General features: G+C 41.1%; 1 protein-coding gene across 8 annotated transcripts in view; it reads right to left on the reverse strand.

Annotated features, from left to right (window-relative positions):
• The window catches only part of Cep295 (centrosomal protein 295), a 43,100-nt gene that overhangs the window by 12,098 nt on the left and 13,287 nt on the right, over nt 1-17,715 (reverse strand). For 6 of the 8 annotated variants that reach the window (XM_057768662.1, XM_057768657.1, XM_057768656.1 and 3 more), the window contains exons 7-15: nt 17,037-17,177; nt 13,489-13,672; nt 13,173-13,280; nt 9,845-10,075; nt 4,794-4,886; nt 4,561-4,664; nt 3,942-4,079; nt 3,662-3,759; nt 67-3,415 (exon numbers count right to left, since the gene is read on the reverse strand). In XM_057768662.1, the coding sequence (XP_057624645.1) occupies nt 67-3,415; nt 3,662-3,759; nt 3,942-4,079; nt 4,561-4,664; nt 4,794-4,886; nt 9,845-10,075; nt 13,173-13,280; nt 13,489-13,672; nt 17,037-17,177 (4,446 nt within the window). The remainder of the gene's footprint in view (nt 1-66; nt 3,416-3,661; nt 3,760-3,941; nt 4,080-4,560; nt 4,665-4,793; nt 4,887-9,844; nt 10,076-13,172; nt 13,281-13,488; nt 13,673-17,036; nt 17,178-17,715) is intronic. The other 2 variants (XM_057768659.1, XM_057768663.1) reach the window with 2 other exon arrangements.

Here is a 17,715-nt window from a genome sequence, read left to right on the forward strand (position 1 = left end):
AGGATTAAAATGGAATCAGGTTTAAACATCTCTGTGTAATGCTCAAGTTTTAAATTCAGACCATACCTGACTGATATTCAAGAACTCTTTCAAAGTCTCTTCGTGTTTTTCAATTTGCTGTTTCAAGGCTGTCTGTCTCTGCACAAGTAACTCCTCTTGGGCTTTTTGTCTAGAGTGCAGAGCTTCTCTTTGTAGATGCAGCTGCTTCTGAAGAGTCATGTTGTCTTGCTGAGTTAAGACAGGCTGGGAGTAACTCAAAAGTCTGTTCTGCATTCTTGGGGTCACAGCCTCCCTAGAAGGAGCTATAAGCTCCTTTTTAGGTAAATACGCCTCACAAATGCTTTCAGATTTAGCTTCTGCAAAAGGTAATGGAATGAATGGGTGCTCTATTTCCTTGGAGAGAAACAAAGCAGGGATGGCATGCTCAGGAGAGCCACTTTTATCCTGGCTGTTTTGTTTGTGTAAAAGCAGGTCTTTATGAGATACCATTTCTAAGTCCAACTGCATGGTCAGGTTATCCTGCTGAGACAGCTCACCATGGAAGCTGGGCATTTCAGGGTCATCACTTTTGGTTGGGAAAGACTGTAGGGTCCCTTCAGAGTTGGCAATGGATAGTGGTATCTGTTCTGAAAACGAAGAGGAGCTAATCTGTTTACAAGATACCCTTTGCTCCAATGTATTTAACCTCCGCAAAAGCAGTTCCTCTTGTATCTGCTGGTTAGATCTAGTGGCTTTCCTTTGCACATCTAACTGTTGTTGATGTGCCTTTAAGTCACTGTGATGAGGATGGATAAAATGTTCTATCTCTGCAAATTTACATGGTTTGGGAAACATCAACTCTTCTTGGGCTTTCTCCATAGAATGAAAGGAATTCATTTGTGCATGGAGGTGTTCTGGGTGTGCGGTCAGATTACTCTGCTGAGGTAAAGCAGTATGTGATAAACCCAATGCCCTGCCAGGCAAAGCCAGCATCTCAGAAGAGCTGGAAGATACTGCATCTTCACTGGTGCTTGAGCAAAGTTCTTGTGTTCTTTCCGAGTCAGAAAGAGGGAATGAAGCAAGTGAATGCTGAGGTATCAGGGGAGATGGACCAATCTGCTCTGGGAACACTCTTTCCTTCCACTCTCTTAGTATTTCTTCATGAGCTTTTTGTCTACATTGGATGATGGCTTCCCTCTGTGTAGCTAATTGTTCTTGAAGGGCCTTCAAGCTGTCTTGTTGAGGCTGGATAAGTTGGGATATCTTCCAAAGTCTATCCTTCAATTCTGGTACCTGAAGATGGCTTGATGTTACTTTACTGTCACTCTGTGTTGTACCAGAGTCAGCAGAAGGCAAGGACACACATGACGATGGTCCTAATAAGGGCATGAAGGAAGAAAGACCTGTCTGTTGAGATGTACTTTCTTGAGTTTGACGACTAAACTGAAAACTCTCTTTTTCTATGAATTCCCATTCGTGGTGTTCCTGCAAATTATTTTGCATAGGAAATGTATGTTGTGAAAATCTAACCAGTCTTTCCTGAAGTCCTGGAATCTTAAGGCTTAAGGGCTCTGTACTGTCACTCTTGACTGATATAAACTCCTGGAATCTTTCCCATTCAGCTCCCTGGGATGAAGAAGACAGGGTGCCAGTTTGTTGACAATGAAGTCCTTTTTCTAATTCATTTTCTTTGCGTACATATTCCTGAGTTTCTTTTCTAGCACCAAGTATAACCCTCTGAATGTGTAATTGTTCCTGGAGTGTTGTAAAATGTTCTTGTCTGTGGTGTGGAAAGCCATGAGTCTCCTCAAGTGCTGGGGTGATCAAATGACTAGCAGGAACTATATTCTCCTTCTCAGATGAATATAGTTCCTGGGACCTCTTAGGCCCAACTTCTGAAACTGCATGAGAAGCATCCGAATGCTGAGTAACCACTGAGGAGAGTGACTTTACTGGTCCAGACACAGTGTCTCCCAAACTTCTTTCTCTATGTAAAAGTAGTTCCTCTTGCACTTCATCTCTAGCCTGAATTGCATCCCTCTGTGTAGCTAGCCGTTCTTGAAGCAACTTTAAACTACTGTGTATAGGTGGGATCTGCTCTATAAAACTTGAAGACCCATCCTGAGATTTTGAGATTTCAGACTGGCTTGGGAGAAGCCCTTTCTTGTTCGTAGGAAAAGGCTGTTCCTGGATTTTTCTAGGCTGTCTATCAGTCAACGTTAGTGAACTAAACGGCTTCTGAGTCATGTGATGTGGCCCAGAGGGCCTGGTCTGCTCAGAATGTACAATTTCATCCAGTTTACTCTGTTTATGTGCCAGCAAAACTTCCTGGGCTTCCCGCCTAGCCTGAAGGTTATCCTTCTGAACACTGATCTGTTCTTGGAGAAATTCCAAATTAGTTTGCTGTGAGGAGACAGGCTGTGAAAAACCCCAGAGCCTGTCCATGATGCCTGAGGAAACAGTGGCCTCACTTTCTGCTGAAGATGCCTGAATTTTTCCTGATTCAGCTGAGGCAGATGGCAGTGAAGTAAATAAATCTCCAGATGATGATGGGAGGAATACTGGGAGACCAGCCTGCTTTTCCAGTTCTTTCTGTGTGCAATAAGCAAGCTTTTCCTGAGCCTCTTGTCTTGCTTGAAGACTTTCCTTCTGTAGTTCTAACTGTTCTTGGGGAAACTTTAAGTTACTACGCTGGGCTTTGATTGTACCTGAGGATGACAAAGGCTGATCATGAATTTGACTGATTACAGACTGGTTTACGGAAACTGTACTTTTGCTTATGGTTGTAAAGGGTTCTTGAACTTTTCCAGATTCATGTTTAACTGGGAGACTAGTAAAAGAACGTTCAGGTACCAGTGGGAGAAATGAAGATGGTTCAGTTGGCTTAGAAGTTATAGTTTCACTATCCTCTGATGATATACGTTGGGAATCGAAAGTTTGGCAAGTTGTCGCCCTCAGTGGTTTAGAAACTTCTCCAGTATCCAGTAACATTTGTGGCCTATTGTAAGACAAAGTTCTTGAAAGTGCATGAGAATCTTTATGGACAAATTTATAGTCTCTCTGATGTGCTTCTGCCTGAGAGAATTGCAACAGGTGTTCCTGTGACCCGACAGATTCCTTGGCTAACATCTCTGATGCACCTGTTTCTCCTTGCCTCTGTGGAAAGTGACCTTGTCTTACTGCCTGAATATGACTTTGATCTAATGTGAGGATCTGTGAGGACTGCACAGGTTGATATTTGTCAGGACTCAGCTTCAGTCTCTGGCATGGAACCCAGTGATCTGCAGCAGCAGACTTTTGGGATTTCTGTGTTGGTCCTGATATAACAGAATCAGGTATCAATGATGTGGGTGTCTTGGATGGGTATCTTTCCTTTAATATAGTTTGGTATTCAAGTAATCGTTTCCTAGCAGTTTCAACAGACTGCTTGTGTAACCTATCAAAAACAAATATAAAAACAAATATTACTAATTTGTATTTTTTTAAAAAAAACTCACATTCTCAAATATTTACACATTAAACCTTGTAAGTAGCAATCTAAAAATGGTCATATTTACCACAGAAAAATACATTCCCACTGCCCTTGAAAAAAAAAAAACACTATGGCAATTTCTAACAAAATTCCAACTAGATTCTTATATAAAACAAATAATAAATCCCAAAGATGTAGCACAGTCCATACCTGTTTTGTTGTAAGAGCTGATGTTGATAGTTACGGATCATCTGCCTGTGACAGTCTTCATCAGAAATCACAGCATGTGACACTGGAGCAGAGCAAACCTAAAAATGAAGAAATCAAGTACTTCAATGTTTTCTACAATGACAGGTAAGTCCAAAAAGCTCAGCACACACCTTACTAGTAAACCTGGTCACATCTACATGGTACAACACACACACTGATGAAAACATTTATAAAGTAGGCGGAACCTAAACATCATGACTGCTATTTTCTGGCCTCCTACCTCAGGCTGTTGAATTTTCTTTCTATTTTCTTCTTCCAGTTGAGCCCGGAAACAATCGGTTTCTAACCTTAACTTCTGTTGCTCAATTTGTTCAAGTAATTCCAACTGCTTCTGCTTCTGTTCTTCTATTTCCATTATCTAGATAATAAGAACACTATTGTTCTAACAAGAGACTCTCAAGAGAAACGGTCACATACATTGCATTAAGAATAAATACATGGGCCTGGAGGGATGGCTCAGCCGTTAAAGGCTAGGCTCACAACCAAAAATATAAGAGTTCGGTTCCCAGCACCCACGGCTGTCCCTCCAGGTACCAGAAAAAAAAAAAAAAAAAAAAAAGTAAAGAATAAATACATGTCGTCACCAAAAGGACCTCTTATCCATAAAGTAAGTAGTCTTAAATCTGCCATTGGCATTACCAAGGGAATTATGGGAGAACCAAGAGAAAGGGAAAAGAAGCACACAGCAGACACCTAGGGGGCAAATGAGTGTAAGCAGAAACCAAATGCATCCTATCAGCCAAATGTTTATGTCAGATTAAAAAGACAGTATCAAAGAATCAGAGATTAAAAAGAATTGCATAGGTTAAACAAAACTGTAATTCCCAGGGCTTGCTTACCTGTTTGTGCCTTGCTGACATTCGAATTTTGACTGCTTCTTCCTGAGGATGAAGTAGTACTGAACACTGAGTCACGGTTGTGACAGGTAGAAATGCAGCAACTGCTAGGAGAATCACCAAACAAAAATTACCTTCAATAATTCCTAAAGATGACTCCACTGTAGTACCCTTCTTTACTAAGAAAAAGATGTGAGAAACCAAGCTAGCTTAATTTGAAGATATGACAGAAATACCTTGTTCCTTTCCAGCATCTGCTTGGCAGAAAAATGGCTTGTCTTCACTACTCAGTGGTCCAGATTCAATTGTCAGCCTATCACTGTCCATGACTGTAACAGATACCACTGTTAGTATGATGATATTAAGCTTAAAGGGAACAAAATAACAGAAACCTGCATTTAGATCAGATCTACCGTTCTATCTTGGTCCATAGGAAGTGGACCCTCAGTGAAGGCTCGGTCATTTTTTGGTAGTTATATACATTAATCTCCCAACCTAAGCCAAACATCACAAGAAAAATCAAAGACTAAAGAGGTGCTAAAGAAATGTCAATGTTCCTTTCCTAGGATAACTATGATGTGAATTCCATCATACCAGGGTAGCCAGCTGTTCTGCAGAGTGCTCACCCACCATCTACCAAGGCACAGTAGGTGACAGGTGATACTGTGCTGACTGACACAAAACCTCACGGAGGTTTGAAGGCTGAAAGATGGGGCAGAAATACCATACAACCTTCTCATAAAAATGAGGAGAGTTAAAACAGGAACTGTGTAAAGAAAACAGGCTATATCATAAAACATCATAAAGACATTAGATTAGTGGGACAGGTTTGATTTCCCTGAGAAAATGGTCTCTCAGCAGTCACTGAAAAGGAAGGAGGTCATGTGAGCGGACGAACAGACTTAGCCACACACCAACAGGTACGAAGGACCTGTGAAGGGAAACAAAGGGAAACAGAACACCCTCCCCCCCCCACACACACATTCTTTGGGTCACTCGAGACACCGAAAGACCCACAGATAAGAGGCATGGTCAGCTGGAAGGGAAGAATGACTACTCATGTGACGGCATTTTCTTTCTTTTAAAGACTTATTGATTTATCATGTATAGTGTTATGTTGGCACTGTATGCCCGCATGCCAAAAGAGAGCACCAGATCTCATAACAGATGGTTGTGAGTCACCATGTGGTTGATGGAAATTGAACTCATGACCTCTGGAAGAGCAGGCAGCGCTTTTTAACTGCTGAGCTCTCTCTCCAGGCCCCGTGGTGGCATTTTCAAAATCTCACTACAGATTCAACAGCAGAATTCCTTTTACTGGGAGTCCAGCACTGTGCTCTCTACTTGTCTGGCCTCCTACAGTTTTGTAGCTGGAATCCCTCAGGTGGTCATAAGTAAGCTCCCTTCTCCTAGAATTCTTCCTCTAAAGGAAACTTCTATTCTCATGGTTTTAAATATCTGACTTATCAAATCTTGTTTTAAGCTATCCAACTAATTCAACAAAACTGAGCACTTTTTATCCACAAGGCTTCTGAGGACAGAGCAATGAATAAAATCTTTAAGCTCCTCTCTCACAAATGGGTTAGCTGTGACGGAAACAAACAAGAAAAGTAAGTCTATTGCTTATTGGTAAGAAATATGAAGAGAAAGCAGGGTAAAAGAGATTATAAAGAGATGGAAGCATTACTGGGAAGGCAGAGGGTGGTATTTTATATAAAGTGAGCAGAGAAAGTCTCACCGAGAAAGCAACAGGTGAGTAGACTCAGGCAGAAGGGAGACAGCCATGGTAACATCTACAGAATGCTGGCCTAACACCAACAATACAAAGAGTCTACAGCACAGTGACGGCAAGAGATGTAGAAGGAAGAAAGGCACAGAGTATGTGTGTGAAGCCTCTGTCAAACAGTCTGATTCTCAATGTAGGGCTTGATGCAGAAGAAGAAAATGAGCTGACCTGGGTTTTCATAGTCACTTGATGAAGAGATTTTAGTGGAAGCTGCAAAAGCCGCAGACAAGACAAGCTGCATGACAAGAATCTACACCAGAAAACGAATGCAGCTGAAACTAGGATTGGTGGAAATGGCTGCACTATGGATATACTTTAAGTGTAGGACTAGCTGCAACTGCTGATGGTTTGGATGTAGGTAATAAAATAAAAAAACCAGAATGACAGAAACTTTTTTGCTCCAGCAAATAAATTAACATATTACCAGGTAGTGAATGTGGGAGACTTGTGGGGAGCCGAGGGGACCAAAAGCAGCTGTATAGTTGGGAGTTATCTAGAATTCAATTTGGGGCAAATATAAGATGATAACAGATCTGAAAGTGAAGGGATCTAACAATGAGTGGAATCCAAGGAGGCTGATGCCATTATGTTGCATCGGGGCGACAAGAGCAGGGTCCAGTCTAGCTTACTCCTCCGTGCGTGGAGGGAAGTGTGAGGATTAAGAAATAGACTAGAGACAACTGATAGAGTCAGGAGGACATCTAGTAAATAAATACTGAGATTCAACCTGTGTTTATTTCTCAGAAGCTTCATACACCCCAATCCAAAGAAGATGGGGGAGGCAAGAGGCTTCTTTACTAGGATACAAAGAACAAACAAAGCAATCACCTTCTCAATACCCAAAACATCAGGTACTCTCACCCTAGGTCAAACCTCCTGTCATATAACCTTGAAGGAGTAGAATAGGTCTGAACTCTCTGACCTTTAGTCAAGGGCTCCCACAGGCTGACTTGGGAAACACACACTTTAAAAGATATGAGTAAATACATAACATTGTACAGTGTGAATCTGTTCTGAATGAAGGAAAACAGATTTGAGGAATGGGCTCTGGGGGCAATGACCAATGGGTGCAGCAAAAGAAAACACAAAGGAGAAAAACAAGAAATAAGTGTTTAGAATGCCTAGTAAAGGCTGTAGGCCAGGGGTTCTTGTGTGCAGTATAAAATTCAACAATCATTCCACTCAAAAGTGCGGTAGCAAAACATCTCCATACACATACATATGTTAAAAAAAAAAACCTAAATTATAAACCTCTAAGAAATACAACTGAAATCAGATCACATCTCCACAATTCTCATTTGCTCATATATATAATTCAAGATCTTTTAGTATGATCCTAGTAACTTCTAAAAATATAACTATTAACAGTGGGTTACTTTGCTTTACAACCCATAGCTCTGTCTGCAAACTGAGGGTCAGCTTTTAGACAGCCCCCGGACACTCATGACCAACAACTGATGTGAGCTAACTTTTAAATGATGAGATGTACTTCGGTTGTGCATTGTCCCATACCCTTCCCTGCTACGCAAAACTGGTAGTATCAGGGGAGTGTAAAGCTTTGGTAAACACCATCAGAAAGTGACAGGAAGAAAAAATGGGCTAAATACAAACACTAGTTTAACTGAAAAATCCTAATGGACAGTGTAAAAAAAAAAAAAAAAAAAAACAATTTGTATCTGAGTTTTACCTTGAGATTGTAAAAATGCTTTTGTTCATGCCTAATGCTTGCTTCTTGCTATACAAAGGGGAGTTCGGAAACAGCCCATTGCTACAGCCATATAAGCCCATTTCTGGCTGTGGTCACAGCTAGCTGATAAGCTTTTGTGCCCCATGGAGATAGGTTTTTCTTTTCTTTTTCCTGGAATAAAGTTTGCTTTTGGCTTAATAGACTTTGGTGGGCTGTCTCCTATCTTTGCATGACCCCCATGGACCCAATATTTAAGATCCACTTTCCCATTCTTTAGAGTTAAATAAGGAAAAAATCTCTGGTAGGAATGTAAAGAAATATACACTCAAAAAACACTAACACATGCCTGTCTTTTAATTAAAAGTTTTCTAAAAATTCTTACTAAAAACAGATGCTGTGGGGAGGCTGGAGAGAGTCAGCTGCTTAAGAGTGCCTTCCACTCTTATAGAGGACCTGGGTTGGTTCCCACACCCATACAATTGCTCACAACCAACTGCAACTCCAGTTCCAGGGGATTTTTTTTTTTTTTTTTTTTTTTTGGTTTTTCGAGACAGGGTTTCTCTGTAGCTTTGGTGCCTGTCCTGGAACTAGCTCTTGTAGACCAGGCTGGCCTCGAACTCACAGAGATCCGCCTGCCTCTGCCTCCCGAGTGCTGGGATTAAAGGCGTGCGCCACCACCGCCCGGCTCCAGGGGATTTTTGTTTGTTTGTTTTTTGGTAGTCAATCATTTTAACTTTTATTTATTTTTTTATTGAGCTACACATTTTTTTCCCAATCTCGTTCCTTCCCAGGGGAACTTCTGTAGCCTTCTGACTTCCACATGCACAAGGTGCACATAATCAGGTGCGTGCATGCATACACATGCACTGAATAAAAAAAAAGATGTGTGATGCACACTAGGCATATGGCATACCATGCATATAACACACACACACACACACACACACGAGAGTACATAGAGAACAAAGATGTGGGCACAGACTTCAGTAGCAATACAGAATCAACAAGAAAGCAATAGCCTAAACATTACAAGTAACTAACTGATGTGGTTCAATGACTTCCAGGAGTTCGCACAATGAGCTAAGTGGTTCAGGAGAGTCACTAAGGTTCTCAGCATTCTTCTGTGGTCTTTTAAGTAGCAGGATTGTTTCTTAACTTTAAATTTTTTAATTTTATGTGTATGGACGTTTTGCCTGCTGTATGCCTGTGTACCATTTACCTGTCTAGTACCCTCCCTTAGAGACCAGAAGAGAGGGTCTGACCCCTAGTACTGGAGTTACCATGTGCATGCTGGAAATTGAACCTAAGTCCTCTGGAATAGCAAAGTGCTCTTAACCATTGAGCATCCCTCCAGTCCATTTCTTTTTCTTTCTTCTTTTCTCTTTTTGTAATTTATTTATTTTTATTTTATGTGCAGTGGTGTTTTGCCTACATGTATGTTTGTGTGAAGGTGTCAGATCCCCTAGAACTGGAGTTATAGACAGTTGTGAGCTGTCACATGGGTGCTGGGAATTGAACCCAGGTTCTCTGGAAGAGGAGCCAGTGCTCTTAACTTCTGAGCCATCTTTCCAGCCCCACAGCCTGTCTCTTAACTCCTCACCTCTATTCTTTGTTTTCTCATGTATGAGACAACCACCATGTTCACTGCTGCCCCCCAATCCCACCAGTGATACAGGCTTGAAACCAGGGCTTTCAATCTCTGCTATGGTGCTAAACCCCAAACTCAGGTGTGAGCATTTTTTTTTTTTTTTAAAACAATCTAAAGAGGGTTAGATGGGTCTGTGTGCCATCAGACAGACTACTGGGAAAAGCACCTTGCTCCTGCTCGGAGGACAGCGTTCTTTCCTCGAGGGTAACGGCTCCTGATTCCATGGATTCCATGGTCGGTGCTTTACCCTCAGTCTCACTGATGCTTGTGGTCAGTTCACTGTCATCCTCAGACACGGATTTAATTGTCCACAGAGATTTTTGGTTTCGAATCTTATTTAACAATCTTTTAAAAAGAATTCTTGAGGGGATCTGTTGGGTCTTCATTGCAAAAGGTACTAAAAAAAAAAATAAAGTTTAAATTATTACATTTAGGCAAATTATTCTAACTTTATGCTCAATCACTGTCATAATTACTTAAAGCAAAAGCACAACTTTATTTTCAGCATTTAAAGGTTAATGTATTCAACAATGCTAACTAACTTGTCTTAGTTTAACAATGAAGTATATATTTTTTCAGTTTAAATTCAAATTTAGACCATTTTCCAACAACATAATACACATACACTAATTTCAAGCTTACCTCTGAGGAGGATATTCACTATGCTTGCTAGGTGATGACAGACTGCATAACTCCTAATTAGCTTAGGAGTAAGGCGAATGCCTGAGTCATGTCTGTGCTAGGGAATAGTCCAAAGAGTTCTTAGCAGGCTACAGAGAAAAACAACTTTACAGTCTTGAAGTAAAGCACCTCCTTTCAAATCATTCTTCCTAATACGTGGGGCGAATTTTTCTGTGGTTGTAAGTAAACCCTTTCACTCATCAAAAATCTGAAACAAGGTATTTCTGCAAGCATCCTTCCGCACAAGCTAACTAAGAACAAAACTAAAAATTCTCTATGGGGAACCAAATTGTGCTTTAGTTTAGTCAAAGAAAAAATTAATAATACCAAACAATGATGCGGGAAGTCCTTTTGTATATGTGTTGCTTTCGCTGGCTAATGAATAAAGAAATGGCTTTGAGCCTATAGTAGGGCAGAACAGAGCTAGGCAGGGAAAACTAAACTGAATGCTGGGAGAAAGAAGATGGAGTCAAGGAGAAACCATGTAGCCCTGCCAGAGACAGACACTGGACGGAACCTTGTCAGTGGCGACACACAGATTAACAGAAATGGGTTAAATTAAGATGTAAGAGCTAGCCAATAAGAAGCTAGAGCTAAGAAGCCAAACAGTAATTTAATTAATACAGTTTCTGTGTGGTTATTTTGGAGGTGAGCAGCCAGGAACAAACAAGTGGCCTCCTACAACAAAAGAGGTTGAAAACTGGCAAAGTAGTACATTATAATACAAATTTTAAAAAATTCTGATAGAATTAGAAATGCAACAAACAGCTCAGCACACTGCAGCAAATGTCACAGAAGTGCCTATCTTGCACACCATCTCCAGCAGACATGGCTTTGTCCTTCCCAGTCAATAAACACAAAAGGTGACTCCACTGCACTCTACCTCACAACTACACGAGTTTATCCTGCTCCTTAGCGCTTCATAAACACAGAGCCACGTACTGAGGTTAAACCATTACTCTGTGACCTTCCCATTTTAAGGCAGATTAATTCTCTGCATCTATCCATCCTCCTCCCTCCCTCCAACCTTTCCTCTCTTCCTTCTTCCTTCCTTCCTTCCATCCACCCATCTTTTGTGTGTGTACACACATGCTAGAGAAACACTCTACCACTGAGCTACATTGCCAATTTTTATTTGTAATTATTTTTCAATAAGGATTTAGTTTTAAATAGTAATGGAAATTCCTAGCCCTTTGTTGTCTTCAAGAGACAAAGTATTGCTATTTTGCCAAGACTAGTCCCAAACCCCTGGTTGTCCTCTTGGCTCAGCCTCCTGAACAGCTGAAACTATAGCTGTGCCACAACACCCAGCTTAAGACTGACTGAGCAACATTATGCCAGACTGTAACTAGGTTCAGCAGGAAACAAGAGTTTTCTTTAGGTAATGCTAGGCTTCAATTCTGACTAACTAGAAATACGAACAATAAATTCCATTAAAACAACTAAACCCAGCCAGCGGAGGTGATACACACCTTTAATCCCAGCACCCAGGAGGCAGAGGCAGGTGGATCTCTGTGAATTTAAGGCCAGTTTGGTCTACAGAGTGAGTTCCAGGACAGTCAGGCTGTTCCACAGAGAAATCTTGTCTCACAAAACCAAAAAGAACAAGAAACAAAACAAAACAAAAAAAAAACTAAACCTTGGATGAAATGATAAAAATGAACAAACGAAAAATGAAACAACAACAAAATGTCCTCTCGAAGATACTTGACTATTCATCAAGTCAGAGCCATAAAGAGCCACTTTCACAGTGTAGGGTGCAGGTGACGGGATGTAAACCAAGAGGCATGACGTCAAGGTAATACAGGTAGAAATAAGAGGAAAATGAGGTCAGTTCAATAGTGTAGAGTTGGGTCTTTAAGCCAATACTGAAGTGAAAGAAAAAAAAAACATTTGACCTGCCTCGGTAACCATGACACCATCATTTACTTCGTTATGTTATTTGCGGGGGAAGGGAATGTGCAGGTCAGAGGACAACCTGCAGGAGTCAGTTCCCTCCTCCCACCATGGAGATCCCAGGAATTAAATTGAAGTCATGGGGCTTGGAGGCAAGTGCCTTTACCCACTGAGACATCTTGCTGGCCCCACCATTCACTTAAGTTACAAAGTGAAGGTTTCAGTAAGCAAGAGATGACTAAGTGCTGGATATGAGTGTTAAGCATACGGGACAACCGGTGAGAAAGTTCAACGTTGAAGCCAGGTGTGATGGCTAGGAGATGAAGTCTGTACAGCTCATCATGCTATATGAAGTATCCAGCAGTAGTGGGACACAATAGGATCTCTAATGATCTGCTCAAGTCTAAAAACTGCTGATCCTTCAAATAAATCCAGAACTAAGGATCTAGCTCACACAACCCAAGGATCTCCAGACGGTATCATGTGTAAATGGCTCTCTCCACCAAGTAGGGAACTGATCCCTGATGGCAGAAATATGCAGACACTCCTTACCACTGCTTCCATTAGTGTCATTATCGGTGCTTAAATCGAACAGATTTTGCTAACTCTTAGCTAATGATTAAAATCCCTTACTGTGAATTTTTTTTTTTTTTTTTTTTTTTTTTTTTTTTGGTTTTTCGAGACAGGGTTTCTCTGTGGCTTTGGAGCCTGTCCTGGAACTAGCTCTGTAGACCAGGCTGGTCTCGAACTCACAGAGATCTGCCTGCCTCTGCCTCCCGAGTGCTGGGATTAAAGGCGTGCGCCACCATCGCCCGGCCCTTACTGTGAATTTTAACACACAGTAGGGCTTTTATGACCTACTCCACTAGAATATGTTATTTAGTGGCTGACTGGCACTTGAAGGCTCTCGTTTTCACCTCCATTTTCTCGTTCCATTGAAAGGTCCAGTTCTTCATCCTGGAGCTGATCAGACATGCCAGGCAAAGGCTCTGGTGTAAGATGCAAAATCAGGTTTCCTTTCACCTCTGAATAAAGAAACAAAGAGACATGTTTTCCTTCTAATATGATGGGCAAAGTTTGGGGAAAAAAGGAATTTAATTACAAAAATCCTAAGTCTAAAGCATGAAGGCCCTTTCCTTTCCACACAACAACTCATTTCAAAATAAACACTGCTTATTACTACAAATATTATTTCCCACCAAAACATGTAAAAGCACTGCTGAAAGCCCTTACTCCTGTCTGCATTATACATGTCCTCAAAGGCGCACTCCAGCTCTCGCTGCCGGTCTTCTTTCACCTCGCTGCGTCTGTACGGCAGTTCAACCAGTTGTGGTGGCATCTGTGCCACTGTCTGTCTCCTACGTGCCAGGTCCTCTTTTTGCAGCTGTTTGAGTTCTTCCATTAGTCTCTCTTGGTTCTTCAAGAATAAACAGATTAATGGCAGCTGAGTCAAACTTAGATGGTTACATTAACTGGTGAGGGCAAAGTATGAAGAATAAGGCCTAAAATTCCCTCCTCTCCCATGTGACATCACATATGACATCACATATGACACACTACTCCAGTCTATCTATTCAACACATACCTGCTGGATAACATACTGACAATATTAGGGAAAATATCAACCCTAGGCTGTAATGGGACAAAGCAGGTAGCACTGAGGGGTGATGCTGCCTAGTCCATAAAGTCTGAAAAGTGTCTGCCACTACCATTCTCAGGGCAAAGCAAAACCATTTCGTCACTTTCTGTTTAACTAACAGGGCTCCTGCAACGTACTGTCGTTCAGCTCTCTCTGTACTTCTCAGGTCCTAAGTGACTGAGATTTAATGATGATGCTTCCCGTCACTCCAAACTCTGATTTCCACGATTTAAGGGGATTTGTGTATCACTTTATGTGTAGAGTACTACTAACATGAAAGTTAAATGAAGTTAGCTAATTTAATTTTGATGGTAGAAGGCAAAGAAGGGCAATCAGAGAAACCTCCTCGGTTTCTGGATAAGCACTTAGTCACACAGAAGAGGATAAAGTAGTAGAAGAAAAAATAAGGGCAGCACATAGGTATGGGCTATAAAGGCAACCAGAGAAGAACATAGATAGCGTTTATATGGCTAAAGCACAGGGGCAAAGGGATTACAAACAAAAAATACAAAACCAGAGGGGGACAGAATCCAAATGCCAATTACAATAGACCCAGCAGGAAGAGGATATGGGTTAAAGGAAACACTTCTGCATTGCTGGTGGGAGTGCAAGCTGCTACAGCCCCTTTGAATATCAGTACGTTGATTTCTCAGAAAATTAGGAAACAACCTTCCTCAAGACCCAGCAATACCACTTTTGGGTATATAGCCAAAGGATGCTCAATCGTGCCACAAGGACATACGCTCAACTATGTTCATAGCAGCATTGTTTGTCATAGCCAGAACCTGGAAACAACCTAAATATCCCTCGACCAAAGAATGGATAAGGAAAATGTGGTACATTTACACAATGGAGTACTACATAGCAGAAAAAAATGACAGCTTGAATTTTGCAGGAAAATGGATGGAGCTAGAAAACATTATTTTGAGTGAGGTAACCCAGACACAAAAAGACAATTATCACATGTACTCCCTCATAGGTGTTTTTTAAACATAAAGCAAAGAAAACCAGCCTACAAATCACAATCCCAGAAAACTTAGACAACAATGGGGACCCTAAGAGAGACACTCATAGATCTAATCTACGTGGGTAGTAGAAAAAGATAAGATCTCCTGAGCAAATCGGGAGCATGGGGACCTTGGGAGATGATAAAAGGGGAGAGGAGAGGCAGGGAGGGGAACAGAAAAAAATTTAGAGTTAAATAAAAAATCAATAAAATTAACAAACAAAAACAATAGACCCAGCAGTAAGTACATTTCTGGACCAAAGTGTCTTAGGAAAAGATTCAGACAGGGTAATAGAATCTATTAACACTGAGATGACACAGTTCTGGGTGACTTTTCCTGTGTGAGAAACACTAGTCTAGAATAAAGAGGAGTGGCCCAAACAGCTGTTTTCTAATGCTAGCACACATGTCACTTGTTATACAGTAAATGCGTTCCTCTGGCTCACCTGAGCATGGTGTAGCACTCCATTAGTATTTTTCCTAATAACAGGGAATGTTTAAATTCCATGTGTGTTCCATGAGCTTCAGGCAGGCCACAGGAAACAGATGATGAAAATGAGCTAAGGCAAGCTTAAGACAGTCAAATAACACAGAGGTAGGTTCAGGCAAGCTGTGTAAGCTCACTTCTGTGGCCAATCAACACTGCTGCTTTTATGGAAGAATGTGTTCAACTTATAGCTGTTTCTCACAGTTTCTGTTGTTCTTTCTTTTTTTAAAAGATTTATTTATTTATTATGTACACAGTGTTCAGCCTCCATGTATGCCTCCAGGCCAGAAGAGGGCGCCAGATCTCATTACAGATGGTTGTGAGCCACCATGTGGTTGCTGGGAATTGAACTCAGGACCTCAGGAAGAGCAGTCAGTGCTCTTAACCTCTGAGCCATCTCTCCAGCCCCTGTTGTTATTTCTTATAGGTTTATTTCTTTGATGAATACATTTAGACAGTTGACTAAGTCATAAGTCACTTCCAACTTATGAAAACTAAAATTTTGAGGGAGGTCATAATCTCACCTCCACAATCCAAGTAGACTTCCTTAGGATAAGCATCTAATGTCCAGTGACATACTTAAAAACCTTCTCCTAAGGTGATGAGTGTTTAAAGTACACGAATGTGGTCAAACTCAGAGGCAGAGAGAAACATGCAAAAGATGAATCACACTTACACTGTATTCATTTTACAAGAATAAGTAAGGACATGAGTCTACCTTTGAATTGACATTCAAAGTGCCCAGAGTAAGTCTTTTGCTCAGAAAATAACGAGCCGGGCGGCGCCTTTAATCCCAGCACTTGGGAGGCAGAGGCAGGCGGATCTCTGTGAGTTCGAGACCAGCCTGGTCTACAAGAGCTAGTTCCAGGACAGGCTCCAAAACCACAGAGAAACCCTGTCTCGAAAAACCAAAAAAAAAAAAAAAAAAAAAAAAAAAAAGAAAATAACGAAACAATTATGCAAATTTATAAACACAAATGCAATAAAAAATTACTACATCAAAATGGACTAATTTTCTCAGGCTCTTTTTGGATTGAATAAATGTAAAAAGAAAATGTGTCAGTAAACATGTATACATGTATAAGACAAAGATATATTATGAGAACAGCTTTATTTAACCTGAGCTTAAAAGAGGACGGAAAAGGATTTTGGAAAATTATAATGAAATCATACAAATCAGAGACTTTCTGTGATGGCTAATGTTGTCAACATGACAGAATCTAGAATCCTCTGGGAGACAGATCTTGGGGCATGCCTGTGGGGGATTATCTTGATTGCATTGAGGCGGGCGGAGACCTGCCCAGTGTGGTTGGCATCATTCCCTGGCTGGGTGCTGGGCTGTGTGAGAAGGAAGCTGAGCGGCTGTAGGTACTCACGCTCTGTTCCTGGCTGTGCTGTAATGTGAAGCTACCTCAACTCCTGCTTCCTTGACCTGCCCTCCGTGATGGACTGTACCTTGCACCGTGAGGTAAAGTAAACCTGTCCTTCCTTAAGTTGTTTTTCTCAGGGTATTTTATCCCAGCAAGAGAAACGACAGTAAGAAACACTGTGTTCACACTCTAGGGCAGAACTCCCTCACTATTAGTTCTCCAATGCCACCAACCAGTCTACCAGCAGCAGCCAGCTCCCAGGGAGATGGCAGGTCTTACTTGGGCCAAGTGGACCTTCTTCATGGCACGCGATCCCCGCATGTGTGCCCTTGCAAACTGCTCCACTCTCTGCTGTGCTGCCTGTCTCTGTAGTCCTTCCAGTCGTCTAGCTTCTTCTTCAGCAGCCAAATGAGCATCTGGCTAACAGTCAATCAACACAAATTTAGATCTTTTGTGTGTGTTTGTAACAAAGAAATAGCTTTAAAAACAATGACACTAATAGAACTTTTTCTACTTATATAAAATTTAATAGTAAAAGTGTTTAGTATCTGCAATTATCATAGCATTCGGCTATAAAATAATCAAATTATTAGTATAACGCCTTAAATATATTCAAAGATAAGTACTCCATGGTTTTTAAGAAATTTCTTTAGGGTTGGAGGGATAGCTCAGTGGTTATAAGCACTGGCTTCTCTCCCAGAGGTTCTGAGTTCAGTTCCCAGCACCAACATGGTAGCTCACAACCATCTATTACTGTTGTCCCATGGGATCCAATACCCTCTTCTGGTGCACAAATATACATGCAAACAAAACACCCAAATACATAAAGTACATAAATATATAAATCTTAAAAAAAAAAACCAGAAGTTCCTCTAAATGGCAATGCTTATTCAGCTAAGAAGGCCAGAATAATGACTTAAAGATAACCCTGATTTCCTAGAACTCATGCAGAAATAGT

This window comes from Chionomys nivalis, chromosome 4 (assembly GCF_950005125.1).
Source record: "Chionomys nivalis chromosome 4, mChiNiv1.1, whole genome shotgun sequence".
NCBI classification, from domain to species: Eukaryota; Metazoa; Chordata; class Mammalia; order Rodentia; family Cricetidae; genus Chionomys; species Chionomys nivalis.